The following is an 18,520-nucleotide window of genomic DNA, read 5'->3' as shown; positions in this document are numbered from 1 at the left end:
GAGACTGGATATCACCGTAAGCTACGTTCGTGCATTATGCTGACGACACTTTTCGCTGGCAACAGTCTCCTCTTCCCTTTCTTCCTCTCTCCCTCGTCCTCCCTTCTACTTCCCTTTCCGCCGCGGAGATCTCTGAGTGAACACCGGATAACAAACAGGAATAATGTCGGACAAACTCACCCGTATCGCTTTGGTCAACCCCGATAGGTGAGTCTTCGTTGCATCTCTATTCGGTTTTCGGTTTTCGTTTCGTATTAACGTCGTCTCGTCTATTCTTCCAGATGCAAGGTGAGCCTACAGCCGAGCCATTCGTAGTCGGAAAGTATACTGACTCGCTCCGTTCCTATAGCCCAAAAAATGTCGTCAAGAGTGCAAGAAATCGTGCCCTGTAGTTCGAATGGGTTAGTCTCCCTCAAGCTACTCCGGAATTCGTCGCAACTAACGATTACTCGAGAACGATAGGTAAACTATGTATCGAGGTCGACTCTTCGGCTAAAATCGCTTTCATCTCTGAAGAACTCTGTATCGGATGTGGTATCTGTCCCAAAAAGTACAGCTTGACGTACTTTTTTCCGTCCCAGATCAGTGTTGACGAGTCTTCGATCTGTCTTCCCAGGTGTCCTTTCGAAGCCATCAACATTATCAACTTGCCGACAAATTTGGAATCTCAAGTCACCCACCGTTACTCTGCCAACTCTTTCAAACTCCATCGTCTCCCGACTCCTCGACCTGGACAAGTACTTGGTCTCGTCGGAACTAACGGTATCGGTAAATCGACCGCCTTGAAGATTCTCAGTGGAAAATTGAAGCCTAATCTTGGGAAGTTCGATGTAAGTATCTCGATCGCTTCTCAGTTTGAAAGTGGGCAGTGCTCACATCGACTGCTACTCGTAGACCCCTCCCGATTGGCAAGAAATTCTCAAACACTTCCGCGGTTCCGAACTACAAAACTACTTCACGAAAGTCCTCGAAGACAACATTAAACCTTTGATCAAGCCTCAATACGTCGATCACATTCCCCGAGCGATCAAGGGCAAGCAAACTGTTCGACAAATGTTGGACTCTAAGACAGAGTTGACGAATTTGGAAGAAGTTGTCGACGCGTTGGATCTCGAGGTCGTTATGGAGCGTGAGATTAATCAGTTGTCGGGAGGAGAGTTGCAAAGGTTCGCTATCGGTATGACTTGCGTTCAAGACGCCGATGTGTGAGTTGATTCACTTGCCTCGCTTACTCTGCACGATACTGACACCGCTTCCTTTCCCGTAAAGCTACATGTTCGACGAACCCTCTTCTTACCTCGATGTCAAGCAACGTCTCAACGCTGCCCGAATCATCCGATCCCTCCTCAAACCCACCAACTATGTCATCGCCGTCGAGCACGATCTTTCCGTCGCCGATTACCTCTCCGACTTTATCTGCGTCTTGTACGGAATGCCTTCGATGTACGGTGTCGTTACGATGCCCTTCTCTGTCCGAGAAGGTGAGTCGTCTTTCCTTGTCTCAGCATGACTGGCACGAGCTGATCATGCTCCTGTGAACAGGTATCAATATCTTCCTCGACGGAAGGATCCCTACCGAGAATTTGCGATTCCGGGAAGAGTCTCTCACGTTCAAAATCGCCGATGCGCTCGAAGAAGTCGACTCGGAGCGATCTCGACGATTCTTGTACCCGACGATGACCAAGACTCAAGGAAACTTCAAGCTCAACCTCGAAGGAGGATCTTTCACCGATTCCGAAATCATCGTCCTCCTCGGAGAGAACGGAACCGGAAAGACAACGTTCGTCAAGTTGCTCGCCGGTAAACTCAAGCCCGACGCCGAACGAGATGAACAACACTTCAACGTCTCGCTCAAACCTCAAACGATCGCTCCTAAATTCCCCGGTACCGTTCGAGAACTTCTTCTTAAACAAATGCGAGCGGCCTACATGCACCCTCAATTCAACACGGACGTCATGAAGCCCATGCAACTCGAAAACATTATGGACAACTTGGTCACGACCTTGTCGGGAGGAGAATTGCAACGAGTCGCGATCGTTTTGGCTCTCGGTAAACCTGCCGACATCTACCTCATCGATGAACCTTCTGCCTACCTCGATTCGGAACAACGTATTATCGCTGCTCGTGTTATCAAGCGGTAAGTCCTCTCTTTCGTTTCAAGTGCGAAATTTTGCGTGTACTGATTTTTTGCTCGCTCGTTACAGATACATCCTTCACGCAAAGAAGACCGCTTTCATCGTCGAGCACGATATCGTTATGGCTACCTACCTCGCCGATCGAGTCGTCGTTTACTCGGGAACTCCTTCCGTCGAATCTTTCGCTACCGCGTAAGTCACCTCTCTTTGCAGTCGATCGTGCTCTCTCTTACCGCTCGTTCTCTTTGTACAGTCCCGAGTCGCTACTCACTGGTATGAACAAATTCTTGAAGGTTCGTTCTACCTCCATACTTCTCGCGCTCCGTTGTTATTGATCCCTAGTCTGCTCACGTCTCTAGTCGCTGGAAATCACCTTCCGTCGCGATCCCTCCAACTTCCGACCTCGCATCAACAAATTCGGTTCATTGCTCGATACCGAACAAAAGGCTTCTGGCCATTACTTTTTCACCGTGAGTTTTTCCCCCGCCGCTCTCTCTTGCTTGACCCCTTCTCTCGCCGGCCCCTCTCGTCCGCACGCACGGACCGGGCGGGTGGCTAAACAAATTTCCCGCAATGTCCCGCGCTGACTTGTGTTGTTTTGCTCACAAAACAGGACTCGCAAATCTGAACGAATTATCGATCGGCCGGTACGATGGAAAGAGAGGGTTCTGAGCGGGAAGGCCAGCCATTGACTCTGTTTTGTAAGCGACACAGCACAACCTAGAATGCGATCGCTTCGTTCGCACAACACAGCTTTTTTGTAACTGTATTCCCCCGTGTATTGTTACCTTGTTCCCTCCCAAGAGTGCGATCAAGGACTTGTGTGTGAAGTCTCAGAGAACTCGCCCTGGCCCGTCCACATCGTCCGACTTGAAAATTTCCATTGAAAAACCCACCCTCACGCAAGATTCTAGATCGTTTCGCATGCGGGTTTTCTCAAGTTTCCTCGATCGATTTCCCAAGTCGCAGCTTCGAGACCGCTTTTCCGATCGTGCCCCACGACGGGAAGGAACAGTAGCCGAATGTCGAAGTGCGAGATCGTCGACCTCACACGAGGGTTTTGACTTTTTCAGGCACATCGATGAGAGGCGGGTCGAGCGCTCAAAGGGGAAAAGGCCGGGAAGCTTGAAACGCGCGGTCCTCCAAATGGTCCTCCACAACAAAGCGCCAAATAAATTTTGAAAGTGTGCTCGTTTCTCCTTCTTTCTCCATCTTCTCCATCTTCTCTACTCCGCTCTTACTTTCCTTCTCTACTACTCCCTCGACAACCTCGCACCTACATACCTCTCGCCTCACGCCCAACATGAGCGCAACTGATGTCGCTCCTCCTCAAGTCCTCGACGCTGGTCTCGCGAAACTTAAAAAGACCGACGATGTTAACCGCATCGAAGCTCCCGTTACCTTCAAGGCCTACATGATGTGAGTACCTCCCTTCATTGTCGCTGCTGTCGAGTCGAGGAGTGAAGGAGAGGGGTGGAAGGGGTAAACCTCGTGAGCATGGGACGCGTCGGCTGACCTTTTTTTTATGATTGTTTTCCCCTCTCAAAGGTGCGCCTTCGCCTCTTTCGGTGGTATCTTCTTCGGATACGACTCTGGCTACATCAATGGTGTCCTCTCGTCCACTGAATTCATCCAAGCGATCGAGGGTCCGGGTGCAACCTCCATCGGCTCGTCCACCACTTCGCTCATCGTCTCGATCCTTTCCGCCGGTACTTTCTTCGGTGCCCTCATTGCTGGTGATCTCGCCGATATGATGGGTCGTCGTCCTACTATCATTGCTGGATGCGCAATCGTAAGTTCAATTCCTCGACCCTCGAAGATTCGAAAATTTCGCTGACCATCTCGTTCGCTCGCCTCTCTAGTACCTTGCCGGTGTCGTTATCCAAATGTTCGCTGCTTCCGCCTTGGCTACTATCGTCGTCGGTCGTCTTCTCGCTGGATTCGGAGTCGGATTCGTCTCCGCCATTATCATTCTCTACATGTCGGAAATTTGCCCTCGCAAGGTTCGTGGTGCCCTCGTCTCGGGTTACCAATTCTGCATCACTATCGGTGAGTCTTCTAGTACATTCTTTCTGAATTCTGATCAAGTTCTGACTCTCTGCGTCCTTCGTTAGGAATCATGCTCGCCTCGATCGTCTGCAACTTCACCCAAACCCGACCCGACGCTGGAGCCTACCGCATTCCTATCGGTATCCAATTCGCCTGGGGACTCATTCTCGGTGGTGGTCTCTTCCTCCTCCCCGACTCGCCCCGTTACTTTGTCAAGAAGGGAAAACTCGAACAAGCTCGCAACGTTCTCGTCCGTCTCCGTGGTCAACCCGCTCACTCTGAACTCATCGAAGTCGAACTCTCCGAAATCGTCGCCAACGCTGAAATCGAAGCCGCCGCCATCCCTACCGGATCTTGGTTCGCCTCGTGGGCCGCTTGCTTCTCTGGATCCGTCTTCGACTCTCGCTCCAACCTTCGTCGCACTATCCTCGGTACTTCTCTCCAAATGATGCAACAATGGACCGGAGTCAACTTCATGTAAGCTACTGTCTCCTGATCGAGCGACTTTTCACTGTCCTGACTTTTTTGCGTTTTGCAGCTTCTACTACTCGACTCCTTTCCTCCGATCTACCGGTGCCATTTCTTCTCCTTTCCTCATCTCCATGATCTTCACCATCGTCAACGTCTGCTCGACCCCCATCTCGTTCTACACCGTCGAGCGATTCGGTCGTCGTCCTCTTCTCATTTGGGGAGCTTTCGGTATGCTCATCTGTCAATTCCTCGTGGCCATCATCGGTGTCACCGTCGGATTCAACAAGACCACCCTCGACGCTGCCGGTAACGCCGTCGCCACCAACATCTCGGCCGTCAATGCTCAAGTCGCTTTCATCGCCATCTTCATCTTCTTCTTCGCCTCGACCTGGGGACCTGGTGCTTGGGTTCTTATCGGTGAAATCTTCCCTCGTGAGTTGTCCCTTACACGCTCTGATCGGAAGCGGCAGGAACTGACTTCTCCTTTTTCTTCTTCCCTTAGTTCCCATCCGATCCCGTGGTGTCGCTCTCTCGACCGCCTCCAACTGGCTCTGGAACACTATCATCTCCGTCATCACCCCCTACATGGTAAGCTCACTCGAGACGTCTGGCCATTTTCGAGCTCGAACTTACATTTTCTTTTTCCGCATGCCTTCTAGGTCGGTCCGGATGAAGGAAACCTCCGCTCGTCCGTCTTCTTCGTCTGGGGAGGTCTCTGCACCTGTGCCTTCGTATACTGTGAGTTGACTTTCTCAGAACTCCTTTTTAAGTGTTCAATGATCTGATACTCTTCTCTACGCTACCTATCGCAGCGTACTTTTTAGTGCCAGAGACCAAGGGATTGAGTCTAGAGCAAGTGGACATGATGTTTTCGCAGGTAAGAGCGAATCCGCGACTTTCCGAGACCTCCGGGAAATTTTACTGACTCCTCCGCATCTATTTTTTTGCCCACCGCCTACAGGTCTCGCCCCGCAACGTAAGTTCTTGCCTACGCTCAAGCTGTCTGAGCAGTAGAAGCTGACCCTTCTCGTCTTCTTGATCTATAGTCCTCGAAATGGCGCCCCAGTCAAACCGCTGCCGAACAAGCTGGCAAGATCCACGACCACCACTCGTTCGAGGGTACCAACAAGGAGAAGGCCGAGGTCGCTCACTACGCCTAAGACGTTTCGTCTCTCCCTTTTGCTTCATAGTTTCTCCTCATCATGTCGTTACTTTCGCTTTTTCCATCTCTCTAATTACTCTTCTTGGACCATATATTATAAGGGTGTACTCTCTAGGGTTAATCTCCACTCGTCAATCGCATTCACGCTTTTTCCCTCCTTCTTCGGTCGCGAGTACTTCAGAGAGAATCGGACTTCGCTTTTGAGCTCGGATCGACAAGAGCGATCTTTTTTGTTCAAATTGCACGCTATCGCCTACTTTCCCTCGGAAGAGCCCGAGAGCAAGCAACCCACTCACCCTTACTGCTCTGCTCTCTGGCTCTTCGGAGCTGTCGCTGCAGTCTTTGCGCAACTTTGCAGAAAAAAAGGAATGGAGGGGATCGTGAGCTCGCTCCTCTTATCTCCTTAACCAGCTGCTCGTGCTCGAGACTCTTCGAGAACGCTCTAGCGTCAGAAACGCGCTATCGTTTCTGACGCTAAACGGCTCACTATGTCGAGACGCAAATTTGGCAAAGAACCGAATTTCTCAACCCGACGACAGCGAGCGGAAAAAGTCAAACGGCTCGACGCGAGCATTCTCGAGGATGAAGGCTACAACATGAGACTGCTGCTGAAGCAGTGGGAAAGTGGTGTTCTTTCCTTCTATCGACGATGCGGTTTCGGTTTCATTGTTTTCGTCTCGCCTAACTGTTCGCAATTTTGCTCATAGCAGCTTACTTCGTTCGCAATATACCTCACGGTCTGTCTGTACATACGACGAGAGTACACTCAAGGTTGAACGTCGTACTTTCCGGAGGCGTAAGCCTCGAATGGCGTTGAAGAGCCGCAGGGAGATTCGTCGGAGCGTTACTTCTTGAGAGGGATGGTCTTCCATTCTGACGACACGGATGACGTATCCGCGACTTTCGAGCTCTCTGTAAGACTCCGTTTTCACGACCGAGATCAACAAGATGGTCGTGACTTGATGCCGATGCCAGCGCTTGGTGAACCCTTGCTGAAGCGACAGCGAGAGTTCTCCGACTTACCTGGTACTGGCTCGACGGACCATCGTCTAGTCTAGTGCTTGGACAGACTCGCCAAGATATCGACCTGATAGGCGCAGCAGCTTCCCGTCGAGGTCGAACTTTGCTGTACTAAACGAAGCCTCAGGCTTGGATGAACCTCGTCAGATAATCTCGGCATTGCGACGGCGAAGCCCTCGGACGTCTCAAGAATTGTCGATGTCGAGAAAGTGAGAGGAAAGTGCGAGAACTCGAGCCTTTTCTTCGTTCGGACTTCGGGACCCGCTTCGCGGTACGAACCGAGGTCTCTCAAGTCGCCTATCGTCGACATTCCTATATCGAGCTCAGCCGTAGTCTCTTCCGTGGGACTCGACGAGTGTGAAAAGCGAAACAAGAACAAACGAGATTTTGTGACACGAAAAAAGATAAAACTCTGTCTAACGACGAACGTCTGACACGTAATCTGAGAGCTCCAACGAGACTCTCCATTATCTCCACCATCTCCGCCACCCTATGCGTCAAGAACTGCATGCGACCTCGATCCCAGCCCCTTCTCTGAAACGCAAGCTCCTCCCTCCTTCTTCCCACCTATGCCTCAAAATCCTGCTTCTCCGATTTGATCACGAGACCGGAGAGATCTGCTTGAGATCCAACAGGGATACCGTTAGGCGAAGCTTGATCGAAAGTACTGTAAATGCGAATTATCTCAACGAATCAGTACAGACGCGGGAGACCATTGACGCGGAATCTTTCACACTCACCCTAGGTACCTCATCCTCTTCACCCTAGGTTTCTCTGCTTCTTGGAATAACAACTTGTCATCTGCCGCTTGTTTCGCCTGTTCCAAATGCTTCTCGTTCCTCTCCTTGTACTTGTCGGCCGAAGGTGCCAAGTTGTGCGCGATGTATCGAGTCAACCAGGATTCTTCAGAAGAGTCGGATGAGGAGGAAGGAGCGATTCGAAGGTAGAGAGCGATTCCGATCGCTGTTAGGGATAAAGTCCTCCAGAATGGCGCGTTGAACCCTGCGAGCACCATAGGATAGTCAGTAGAGGTCCATGGTATGGCTAGAACGGGCTGCTTACCTTCTTGAGGGAAGTGTTCAGTCGATGATTCGGCGGTAGAAGAAGAACCGAATCGAACTCCTCCTGGCGAAGGACGGGCAGCAACGCGGGCTCGGGGAGCTGATTGGAATGCTGTTCGCCTTAATAGAGTGGGCATGGAGAAGGCGCGAGACATGGTTGACGTAGAAGGGTTCGGATTCGCTTTCGTAATTTCGTCTCTCTCTCTCTCTCGCTAACCTCTCACTCGCCAAAATCGCTACGACTCTTTACACGGCTTGCTTGCTTGGAACAGAATACGTGTGTCAATTACGGTGAGAAGGTACGGCGGTCGAACAAGATAGAAAGGAACGTAATCAAGCGGCACTGTCCTCTCGAGTGCGTATTGCTCCGGCACGACGCTTACGATGTCCGCTACTTAGCTTTGTATCGTTCAAGCCGAAAGAATTTTCAGCTCTCTCCAGGCAGAACTTCCGCACATTGAATCACCTCGTGGCTTTCTCTCCCTTTCTTCTCTTTGTCACCTCTCTCCGGCTCTCTTTCGCTCGATCATGGCCGCCAACACTATCTTGTTCAAACCTCTTACTGTTGGAGCGCTCAGCCTCTCGAATCGTCTCGCTCTCGCGCCTCTAACTCGATACCGAAACTCTGAATCCCACGTACCTCAATCACCTTCCATCGAATACTATTCTCAAAGAGCCGAGTACAAGGGCACGTTGTTGATCTCGGAGGCGACGTTCGTTGATGCAAAAGCCGGCTCGTACGCGTGCGCGCCTGGAATCTACAACGAAGAACAAATCGCGGGATGGAGGAGAATCGTCGAAGCGGGTCAGTTCCACGTTCGAGATCGTCTCAGGAGTAGCTCACTTACGCTCTTTCTCGTTGTCAGTCCACGCAAAGGGATCCTACATCTATCTTCAGTTGTGGGCTTTGGGACGGGTCGCTGATCCCGAACTCCTCAAGAAAGAAACGGGTTCAGATGTCGTATCTGCGTCTGATATCGCTTCTCCAGGTGGTCCTATCCCTCGTCCTCTCACTAAGGAGGAGATCGCTGTGAGTCTGTGTGCTTGTTTTGTTCTCTCGCTCGTTCGCTTGACTTACCGTTCCTTCTCTGCCCAGGAATACGCTCAATTCTACGCTCGCGCGGCGAGGAACTTTGTCGAGCGATGTGGAGGAGATGGAGTCGAGATACATGGAGCGAATGGGTACCTCATCGATCAATTCTTACAGACGACATCGAACCAACGCACCGACGAATTCGGAGGTTCGATCGAAAACCGCGCGAGGTTCCCTCTTCAAGTTGTCGACGCTGTCGTCAAGGCATTCGGAGCGAACAGGACTGGAATTCGATTGTCGCCCTACTCGAAGGCGCAAGGGATGAAGATGGACCGAATCGAAGACATCCACGAAACTTTCTCTTACGTCGTCAACGAGATCAAGGATCGTCACCCTGATTTCGCCTATATTCATGTAGTCGAATCTCGAGTCTATCAGACCGATGCTCACCCAGCAGACGAGAGAGAAACGCTCGATTCCCTCGTGCGTTCAGCTTTCCTTTCTCTTTCCGCCAAGCTTTGAGTTAAAACTTACTCGTTGACGTGCAGTACGATATCTGGACTCCTCGACCTTTCCTCGTCGCCGGAGGGTTCGATCAAGATTATGCTCTCTCTACCGCGGTGAAGTACGAGAATTCAGTCATCGTTTTCGGTCGTTATTTCATCTCGAATCCGGATCTCGTCCAACGCATGAAGGAGGGAGTACCCTTCGCCGATTATGATCGCTCTACGTTCTACAATCGTGGTCCCGAGGAGACTCGTGGTTACACCGACTACCCCAAGGCGACTGGACTCAGAAACTAACTGAAGGATAGAGATAGCTTTCCCAGAATATGTCGTTATATCTTTCATGTCGGATATCGTACAATACTCGGTTCACACCATATATATCCTCGTCACCGCTTGCGAATGGACACCCTAGCCTCGAGAGAACGAAACCTCGAGCTCGGGCCGTGCGCCTGGTGAGTTCGCATCTTCTGCTTCGATTCAGTGTACAATACAGTACAGTATCGTAAGCTGCGTGCTGTTCTTGCGAGGCTACTCTGGCCACGTTTTTCGTTGTCTGAGTAATCCGCCTTGGCCGAGATTCGGAGTTGAGGGATCATGGATGAATCATCGGTCATTTTCTGAAGGTTCTCTCTCGCGCCATCTTTTTCTCTCTTCTCTCATCTTTCACACTTTATACTCGTTTCATAATGGCCGCCAACACTGTCCTTTTCGAACCCCTCACCGTCGGAGACATCAAGCTCTCGAACCGAATCGCCCTCGCTCCTTTGACCCGATTCCGAAACTCTGCCTCTCACTCTCCCAAAGAACCTGCAGTCGAATACTACGCTCAACGAGCAGAATACGAGGGTACTCTTCTCATCACTGAAGCTACTTGTGAGTCTGCACTCGTCAATTCGCATTCTCCGAAGTTTGATGACTGATTTCGCTTCTCTCGTCTTGAAATCCAGTCGTCGACGCCAAAGCAGGCAGCTACTCGCACGGTCCCGGTCTGTATACACCAGAACACGTTGAGGGATGGAAGAAAGTAGTCGAAGCTGGTAAGCTTTCACTTTTAAAGGATTCTGAGGTCTCCTTTTGCAGTGAGTCTGAGTTCACGCAGACTGACGAGATCGCGTTCGATAGTTCACGCAAAGGGTTCTCACATTTACCTTCAATTATGGGCTTTGGGACGAGCGGCCGACCCTAAAGTTTTGAAGGAGGAAACCGGATCAGATGTCGTTTCGTCGTCTGATGTCGCTTTCGAAGGAGGTGCTAAGCCCCGTCCTCTCACGAAGGAAGAGATCGCTGTGAGTTCTGCTCTCCGCTCTTCCTCTCGATTTCCATTTTCGCTGACCAGCCTCGTTCGCTTCAGGATTTCGTCGGATACTACGCTCGCTGCGCGAAGATGTTCGTCGAAGAGTGCGGAGGAGACGGTGTCGAGATTCACGGAGCGAACGGTTACCTCCTTGACCAATTCCTCCAAACTACTGCGAACAAGCGAACGGATGAGTTCGGTGGATCGATCGAAAACCGAGCAAGGTTCCCTCTCCAAGTTGTCGACGCTGTCGTCAAGGCTGTCGGAGCGAAGAAAACCGGTATCCGATTGTCGCCTTACTCAACTTTCCAAGGAATGAAGATGGACAAACTCGAGGATATCCACGAGACGTTCACCTACTTTGTCAACCAAATCAAGGACCGTCACCCCGATTTCGCTTACATCCACGCTGTCGAATCTCGAATCGGTGGTAATGATGATGTTCCCGCTGACGAGAAGGAAACTCTCGATTTCCTCGTGAGTACAGTCAATTCTCCTCTACTGAACTACGAGCTAACCCTGTCTGCTTCTAGTACGACATCTGGACTCCCCGACCCTTCCTCGTCGCTGGAGGATTCAAGCAAGACAACGCCGTCGCCGAAGCCGAAAAGTTCAAGAACTCTGTCATCGTTTTCGGCCGCTACTTCATTTCGAACCCCGATCTCGTTCAACGAGTCAAGGAAGGAGTTCCGTTCGCCGACTACGACCGTTCTACCTTCTACGTCTACGGACCCGAAAACACTCATGGTTACACCGATTACCCTAAAGCGACTGGACTCAAGAACTAGACGAAAGAAGCTTAGAATCTGTAGATAGAAAAACTCATCTTATTGTCATTGAATACTAGAAGCAGCATCTTATTTGAAACTATTGTTCCATTGCATCTCACTCCGGTATCATCGCGAGAAGAGAGAACAAAGGAAGCAATGTTGCGAAGAGTTTCGACTTCCTTTCTTCACTCAACTTTCTTCGATCTCCCGGCAAGCATCGCTTCTCTCTAGACTCGGTCAATGCTCAACGTACCTCTACAACCATTTCAATTCCCTCCGCCCAGGACTGCCGGTCAAGAACGAGACGCCGTCGACAAGCAACTTCATCAACCATCTCTCTCAACGAGAGGACCGAAGCCTCACCGACATTCGGAAAAGATCAAGAATGCTCTCGAGCTCTTGAAGACGCTGGCGGATCAGGCAGTGACTCCTGTAGAGAGGGAGGGAAGCGACGATGGAGCCCCAAGAGAAGAGGTAAGCTCGTTCTACTCGTTCGTGGCTCGTAGTAGGCGCTGAAACGATCTGTGATGCCTGCAGGGGATCATCGCGAACCTAGCCTCACACGGATGGACTCATCAAACTACCAACAATGGGATTCGGATCTTTCAACTTGATCACGAGGCCGATACGTTCGTACCAACTCCGAATGACCCGACGTTACGGACTGGGATCGCACTTGAACGAGTGAAAACTTCGACCAGTACGAGAGGAGGAATTGGTGCGATCAACTCGCCCGGAGGGGTCGGAATGGGAAGCAGCACGAGGAGAGGAGCGAGAGCAGACGAGATGTTGCCGTTCTTCAGAGGAGAAGGATGGATCGAAGGTAGTTGGAGGAAAGAGGACGTAGCGTGCGTCAGGAACATCCTTCAGAAAGTTTTCGCAAAGAAGCGGTCTGAGTCGAATCCTTGAAAGCACACAGGGCTACGATCGCTTCGCCCGGAGCGAGAGCAGTATGGGATCCTCGATTCGATAGCAGTAAGAGTCAGGTTGTTGAGCTGCTCAGTGAAAGCGATACGTCAGTCGATCTCGTTTTTCTCGTTTCGAATACAAGCGATTGCTGACCCTCATACGACCTCATTTCTCGCGTCAGTTTGCTACATATGCACATTCGAGGTTCATTCGTCGCAGATCGAGACGCTTGTATGGTGACTACAAGGGCGGGGGATGAACGAGAAGGGAAAGAGAACGTACTTTACGTCGCCGCTTGTTCCGTCGAGGATGCGCTCGTTCCGGTGAGCTTTACATTCATGATCTTTCTCGCTGCTGTGCTGATCATTCATCTTCAATACTCACAGAGCAGCGCTTCTCGTACGAGCGTCCATCTCAACGGTTTTGCGATTCGCTCCCTGCCTCGAGCTCCTCATTTCGAACCACCTCCCCCACCTCAGACCAACACGACAGAAACGGTACTCGTTGATCTTCCTCCGACACGACCATCGCATAGAAGGACAAAGTCTTCAGTCTCGGTACTGCACAACGCTCAAAACCATTTCCTCTCACCTCATCCTCCCCTTCCGACGTCGAACCATCTAAACTCTCTTTCCGCTCCTCTGCACCCTCCACCTCCGCCATTAAACGCGATTATGTCCTCTTCGACTCTCGCAACGAGCTCAAACGGAGCTCCCCCTTCAGAACCCGACTCAGCTTTCCCTTTCCCGCTCACCTTTCAGAATCAAGCTTCGAATCTTCAAACTACGAACGCCTCTCGCAATCCTGGAGTCGGAAGAGATGGAACTTCCGCAAATCGACCAGGACTCGCCGTGTCTATGCTGATTCGTGCTTCTCCCGGCTACAATCTACCCCATTCAATGCTCCAACAACTCTCCGTACATCTCCCACTTTCGATCTACTCGATCGGTCGCTTCCTTTCTTCGCATGGATTCGCCCCTCGAATCGTTCGTGATCAGGGATCGAGAGTCAAATTGAGGGAAGAAGAATTCGACGCGAATTTGGCGAAATATCAAAGTATCTTCTCCGTCGAGGAAGGACCGGCGAGTGAAGTCCGTATCAGGTTTTACGGAGGAACGTTCGGGAGGAGATTCGATGTCGAAGTTCAGCACGTCAGGCCAGAAGGTTGGCGTATCGAGTACGATGTACCGCCTCCACCGTTCGACGATCCGATTCTCGAGCAAACGCAGGAGGAACTAGGAGGAGCAGGGAGCGGGAGATGGAAGTCGTCCGTAACTTTGCAAGGTCCTCGCACGTCAAACGACCTTCGACAACAAAGAACGAGGTTCGAAGACTCTCCTTCGATCGGATCTCCCGGATCAATCCCCGACGACCCTCATTCTTCCTCAGATCCAGCGCTTCTCCCCGGTCCGCTCGGAGGATGCACTCTCGTAATCGACTTTTCTGCGACAACTCTTCATCTTCCCGTCATCGTTTCGATCTCTCGACCTTGTGCAGATCTCGCTTCTCAACCTCTCGCGAAGATGATGCGAGGCAGGTCGAAGGCGTTGGCACAAGCTGGTCAAGTAGCTCTCGACGAGTCGACGTTGTGTAACTCGTTCGAGGAATTCTTGGAATGCGGGCGAGAGGGAGACGAACGAGCGGAATTGTATCTCAGGGGAGCGAAGACGGTATTGAAAGAGTTGGAGAAAGCTACGATGGAAGAAGGCAGGACCTCAAGTCGATTGGCGATGTCAGCTTTATTCGGAGGAGGCGGAGGAGGAACGGGAGAAGGTTGGAGTAGATCACCTCGACCTCTAGCTAGTCCGAGGAGGTTGGGTCGTCATCCGAGTTCCCTCTCGTTACGGTTTGCCAATTCATGACGATCCCCAACCCGATCTGATGAACCGGAGTCACGTTTCGCCGAACCGCACAGACCTCATTTTCGCTCCTCTTGTCCTTTCCGACTTTCTCCCAACCGCCCCACTTATCCGAAAACAGATCACGTTCACCTCTCAACAGATACGAGATAAGCGTCAACCGATCCCCTTTCTCTCTTTCCTTCTTTCTCTTCCTTTCTTTCTTTCTCATGGATCCTCTCTGCTTCCGAGCCCAGCACAAAGGCAAAAGCCCTTGCCGATACTTCAAATCGAACGAACAACGCCTCGTCCTCGATGTCCCAGATCCGCCTCCCATCCCTTCGTTCGTTGGACATCGCTCGATTTCTCCCAACACGTACTTCTCCCGATTCCCCACCCTCGATCACGACCGACATCTCCGCTTCAGCTCAGCACCGTGTCCTGACTGTTGTCGAGGAAGAGCTCGAGGAGGAGGAAGAAGAGGAAGGGGAAGAAGTGATCGTTCTGAAACCGAAGATTTCCTCGCGACTTGGAATGAAGCTGACGACTCAAGTATGCGTTCCTTGGTGAGACTATTTTCGCCGCCTATCAATATTCGAGTCAGTTGCTGACGCGTGCGGCTCGTCGCGATCTCGTTGGTAGCAAGGTGAGTTTCGTCGTTGCGAGATTGATGTCCGTCTCATCCCCAATCGTTCGCTCGAGACTGATTCGCTTGACTCTGTCTCTCGCAGAAACAACACACTGGTTGTTCGCACGTTCGACCCTGCCCTCGTTGCGTGCGCAAGGGTCTCGAAAAATTCTGCGTGGACGCTCCCGTTGCGTTTTCATTTCTTCCTTCTTTTTCGAATGTTGCGACGCTGATTAGCGAATGCCCAAATAGTCTCGCCGTGGTAAGAGGACGACTGGAACTAGGGCATCTGACGGTTCCGTCGTCCGTCCGCCTCTTCATCGTTTTCCCGGTCGCAAAGTTCCATCACTACTTCCTCGTCCTGCCACGAACTCGACTCCCCCCGCTGCACAACCACTTGTCTCTCAACACTGCTCCATTCCTCAGCTCACCTCCGCTCCGATCACCCCTCACCAATCGACTCCTCCCCCTCCCTCGACGTCTCTCGAGGCCCATTCTTCCACCTCCACGCCACCTTCGTCGAGCTCCTCTCGCACCACCGAAGTCTCGTCGGCGACTTCTCATGCCACGACTTCGTCACCCTTTCAACCTGGTCCCAAACGTCAACCTGCGTTCTTCTCGTTCGGAGAGCGTTGCGAAACGATGACTCCGTCCCGTTCTGAGAGGTTCCCCGTTTCCGCTTGTCGACGATAACCCTACCCCTCTTTCTCTAAGACCCCACGCTCCTTCAGCTTTCTTATCGATGCACACTCCTTATACCGTCCTTATATCTTGTTTCGCTGCTCGTTGAGTTTCGTTTCTCTCGTTCTCGCTATTCATCTATACCTTTTCTGCGCCCTGCTCTCCTTATACCCTTTTCCTTCCTCATTTGGTGCTTTGCCCCGCGTGCTCTTTTAGCTTGTCTCTTGCAAGGTTTCCTCTCGTTTTTGACTCGAACCGAACTGAGAGCGAGCGACAATCGCATCTGTCCGGTCAGCGCCGCCCGGTCGAATCGCAGGAGAGCAAAGCACTAAATAGTTTATGACAATACGAGTCTATGCTACAACTTCCAAGACACAACCGAGCTCAATCCCATTTTTTCCCTTACTTGTAATCCCCTCCTCCTTCAACCGTATCGACCTCTCTAACCCTCGTATCCGATCCCTCCTTCTTCTTCATCGCACTATCCGTCGTCACTTCCCTCTCCAATCGATTAACCGTGTTCGCTCCTTCTCCACCCAACGCCCTCGCTGCTTCCTTGAGCGCATCCGCTCGAGGTCCATGGAAAGTTCTCCGAGCGAACGCGAACCACGAGATGAGGATGTAGGCGAAAACGATTCCGAGGGCGATTGGGGTATAGTTGAGGGTTTGGGAATCGACGGGAGTGACGGTCGGGAGACAGAAAATTATCGTGATGAACACAACATATGTTACGCAGATCCATGAGATAGGCCTGCAGAAAACATAGAGTCAGTGATGAGTAAAGAGTGTGAGGAAAACAAAACCGCTGAGGCAAAAGGTTCAAGAACACAATCACCTCGTGCGGATTGCAACCTCCTCCAACAAAAGGAGAGTAAGCTCGAGCGTACCGACTGAATCGTCCGAGGTAGAAAGGACCCCGGATACTGAGGAATCGTTCGTTCTCGAGGAGACGGAAAGCGACGGGGAGGGCGTAAGATAGGTAAAGACCGGAGGTTGCGATCGCCGTGACGGCTGCGAAAGCCACGGTTGATCCCAGGGCCGGTAGGATCAAAATGAGAGCGAGAACGACGGCGAGCCAAACTGTTCACGAGAAAACTTCGGTTAGCGAAAACGAGAGTTCGTTCCGAGAAGCGAAAGTCACAACGCACCAGCTCGTACGGGCGACGCGAATCGTTCATTGACGACGGAGAAGGCTTTCGGGATGAGCGAGTCACGGGCACAAGCAAAGTACATTCTCGAATTCGACGTAATTGAGAACGTTCCGCACAAAACGACACAAACGATCACGATTGAGAACGCCGCCGTTGCTCCTGTTACTCACGCTCATGTCAGCTCCCTCATCCCCTCAGGAATAGAGAGAAACTGACCTTTCACTCCGAAAGCATCGATGAAAATTTGAAGAACGGGTTGACCGACGGTCGACTCCGAGTCGGAAGGTTGGATACAGAAGAGGAAGGATACCATGACGAAGAACCCAAAGATCGCGGACGCTAGGACTGAGATGAGTACTCCGATAGGCGCATTCTTCGCGGCGTGCTCAGTCTCTTCCGAGAGATGCGCACTGGCATCGAAACCGGTGAGAACGTATTGAGCGACGAGTATACCTACGGTTGGCGACAAAGGAAGTACCGATCAGTCATCTCAGAGCATAGAAAGTAGGAGGAGAAAGGACGAACCTGTCAAAGCGACATAAGCTGGCGAAGCTCTTTCACTCCACCCACTCTCATCATTAAACGTCGCAAACACTTCCTTCGCCGTCCTATGCGTCGGAGCCTTGACCAGTAACGCCACGACGATCGCGAACACTCCGACCGAATGTAAAGCGATTGAAATTCGGTTCAAAAGGGCGAGAAACCTGATCCCGAACGTGTTGACGATTCCACCGAATACGAGTAGACCAGCTGAGATCCCGACTTGTCGTGCGGAGGTCACTGAGAAACCGTGGACGGATCCGAGAGTTGAAATCAGGATCGAGTTTCCGAAGGTGATTCCGGCTGTGACGGCGGCTTGTCCGAGAAGATTGAAGAACCCGGTACAGTAAGCCGCGAAGGGAGAGTGTGAAGGTCGAGAGAGAAGTGCTGCCCACGGCGAAGGCAATGCACGTCATCAGCTCCGAGATACAAAAGCTGAAGATTTGAAAAGCCTACGTGGTAAGGCCCTCCTGATGTCGGAACAGCCGAAACGATCTCTGCCATCGCCAGAGCGACAGTCCTGATCATACGAGTCACTCAGCCAGTCGTCTCGTACGAGGAAAGAGGCGGAATCGCAGCTCACATCGTGAAGAACGAAACGATGATCCACCCAATCGACATGACTCCCGGTCCACCATTCGATAGCCCAAACGCGAATTGCGTCGTTATACCAGTAATGATCGAGATGATCTATCCATTTTAAGTCGAGAGCGGGTTAGCGGGAGCGAAAGGAGAAGAGTCTGCGAGGGAAATGACTCACCGAGAAAGAAATCCCGAAATTCTCGATTACCGAGAACCCACGCTTGAGCTTTGATCATCCAGAACGAATCATCAGCTATCCGTTGACGAGGAAGTAACGAAGTAGGGAGACGGAGTTCGCCGTTATCTCCTTCCCCACCCGAGCGATGGAGTTCCGAAGACGCTCCTCACTCTACAGCCTGACAAGCGAAAGGAGAAAGCTCGTACGTACCCTGAGTGTAACCGAGATCAGCTAAAACTTCTCCATCGTTCCCACCTCGAGGTTGAACCGTCTCGTGACCTTGCTCGAATTTCTCGTTTGTTGAGATCGTCTCGAGTTGAGGGGAAGGAACCATGGGCTAGAGGCAGTGGGCGACGATTCTGCGAGGACCGAGGGGTAGGAGGAAGGAAAGACGAGAGAGAGGAGAGGGAAGAAGGAAAGCTTGAGGTTTAAACTTTGATATCGGATTAGCCTAAAATTGGGAGACGAAGGGGGAAAACCGATAAGAATCTTTAGCCGCGCTTCGTCGC

General features: G+C 51.5%; 8 protein-coding genes across 8 annotated transcripts; 6 read left to right on the top strand and 2 right to left on the bottom strand.

Moving 5' to 3' along the window:
- Positions 1–163: 163 nt before the first annotated feature.
- RLI1 (Fe-S cluster-binding ribosome biosynthesis protein) lies at positions 164–2,763 on the top strand (the record flags this gene model as incomplete). Its single annotated transcript, XM_076634148.1, has 12 exons — positions 164–207; positions 282–288; positions 350–401; positions 463–550; positions 617–830; positions 895–1,205; positions 1,270–1,481; positions 1,543–2,137; positions 2,205–2,327; positions 2,389–2,428; positions 2,495–2,605; positions 2,749–2,763. The coding sequence occupies 12 exons, from the start codon at positions 164–166 to the stop codon at positions 2,761–2,763; spliced, it is 1,812 nt and encodes a 603-aa protein (XP_076485900.1).
- Positions 2,764–3,438: 675 nt separating this feature from the next.
- On the top strand, positions 3,439–5,815 carry JCM6883_001283 (sugar porter family MFS transporter; the record flags this gene model as incomplete). The annotated part of the gene is made up of 10 exons (XM_076634147.1): positions 3,439–3,554; positions 3,684–3,927; positions 3,998–4,184; positions 4,250–4,661; positions 4,723–5,087; positions 5,158–5,243; positions 5,315–5,393; positions 5,468–5,532; positions 5,617–5,631; positions 5,702–5,815. The coding sequence occupies 10 exons, from the start codon at positions 3,439–3,441 to the stop codon at positions 5,813–5,815; spliced, it is 1,683 nt and encodes a 560-aa protein (XP_076485899.1).
- Positions 5,816–7,404: 1,589 nt separating this feature from the next.
- JCM6883_001282 (uncharacterized protein) lies at positions 7,405–8,053 on the bottom strand (the record flags this gene model as incomplete). Its single annotated transcript, XM_076634146.1, has 3 exons — positions 7,405–7,504; positions 7,578–7,839; positions 7,900–8,053. The coding sequence occupies 3 exons, from the start codon at positions 8,051–8,053 to the stop codon at positions 7,405–7,407; spliced, it is 516 nt and encodes a 171-aa protein (XP_076485898.1).
- A 373-nt stretch (positions 8,054–8,426) lies between these two features.
- JCM6883_001281 (alkene reductase) lies at positions 8,427–9,734 on the top strand (the record flags this gene model as incomplete). Its single annotated transcript, XM_076634145.1, has 4 exons — positions 8,427–8,703; positions 8,765–8,928; positions 8,995–9,414; positions 9,480–9,734. The coding sequence occupies 4 exons, from the start codon at positions 8,427–8,429 to the stop codon at positions 9,732–9,734; spliced, it is 1,116 nt and encodes a 371-aa protein (XP_076485897.1).
- Positions 9,735–10,126: 392 nt separating this feature from the next.
- On the top strand, positions 10,127–11,522 carry JCM6883_001280 (alkene reductase; the record flags this gene model as incomplete). Its single annotated transcript, XM_076634144.1, has 5 exons — positions 10,127–10,313; positions 10,388–10,477; positions 10,563–10,726; positions 10,792–11,211; positions 11,268–11,522. 5 exons carry the CDS (start codon positions 10,127–10,129, stop codon positions 11,520–11,522), a joined length of 1,116 nt encoding a protein of 371 aa, XP_076485896.1.
- Positions 11,523–11,744: 222 nt separating this feature from the next.
- JCM6883_001279 (uncharacterized protein) lies at positions 11,745–14,275 on the top strand (the record flags this gene model as incomplete). The annotated part of the gene is made up of 5 exons (XM_076634143.1): positions 11,745–11,978; positions 12,042–12,352; positions 12,424–12,519; positions 12,595–12,736; positions 12,800–14,275. The coding sequence occupies 5 exons, from the start codon at positions 11,745–11,747 to the stop codon at positions 14,273–14,275; spliced, it is 2,259 nt and encodes a 752-aa protein (XP_076485895.1).
- Positions 14,276–14,566: 291 nt separating this feature from the next.
- JCM6883_001278 (uncharacterized protein) lies at positions 14,567–14,821 on the top strand (the record flags this gene model as incomplete). Its single annotated transcript, XM_076634142.1, has 1 exon — positions 14,567–14,821. The coding sequence occupies one exon, from the start codon at positions 14,567–14,569 to the stop codon at positions 14,819–14,821; it is 255 nt and encodes an 84-aa protein (XP_076485894.1).
- Positions 14,822–15,962: 1,141 nt separating this feature from the next.
- Positions 15,963–18,345, bottom strand: JCM6883_001277 (uncharacterized protein; the record flags this gene model as incomplete). The annotated part of the gene is made up of 9 exons (XM_076634141.1): positions 15,963–16,311; positions 16,448–16,640; positions 16,709–16,870; positions 16,928–17,164; positions 17,237–17,554; positions 17,647–17,771; positions 17,835–17,941; positions 18,012–18,059; positions 18,187–18,345. 9 exons carry the CDS (start codon positions 18,343–18,345, stop codon positions 15,963–15,965), a joined length of 1,698 nt encoding a protein of 565 aa, XP_076485893.1.
- Between the last annotated feature and the right edge of the window lie 175 nt (positions 18,346–18,520).

The sequence above is a fragment of the Sporobolomyces salmoneus genome (assembly GCF_050403485.1).
Source record: "Sporobolomyces salmoneus JCM6883 DNA, S_salmoneus_JCM6883_v1_ctg52, whole genome shotgun sequence".
Taxonomy (NCBI): domain Eukaryota; kingdom Fungi; phylum Basidiomycota; class Microbotryomycetes; order Sporidiobolales; family Sporidiobolaceae; genus Sporobolomyces; species Sporobolomyces salmoneus.
This window is presented reverse-complemented; position numbering and strand designations above follow the sequence as displayed.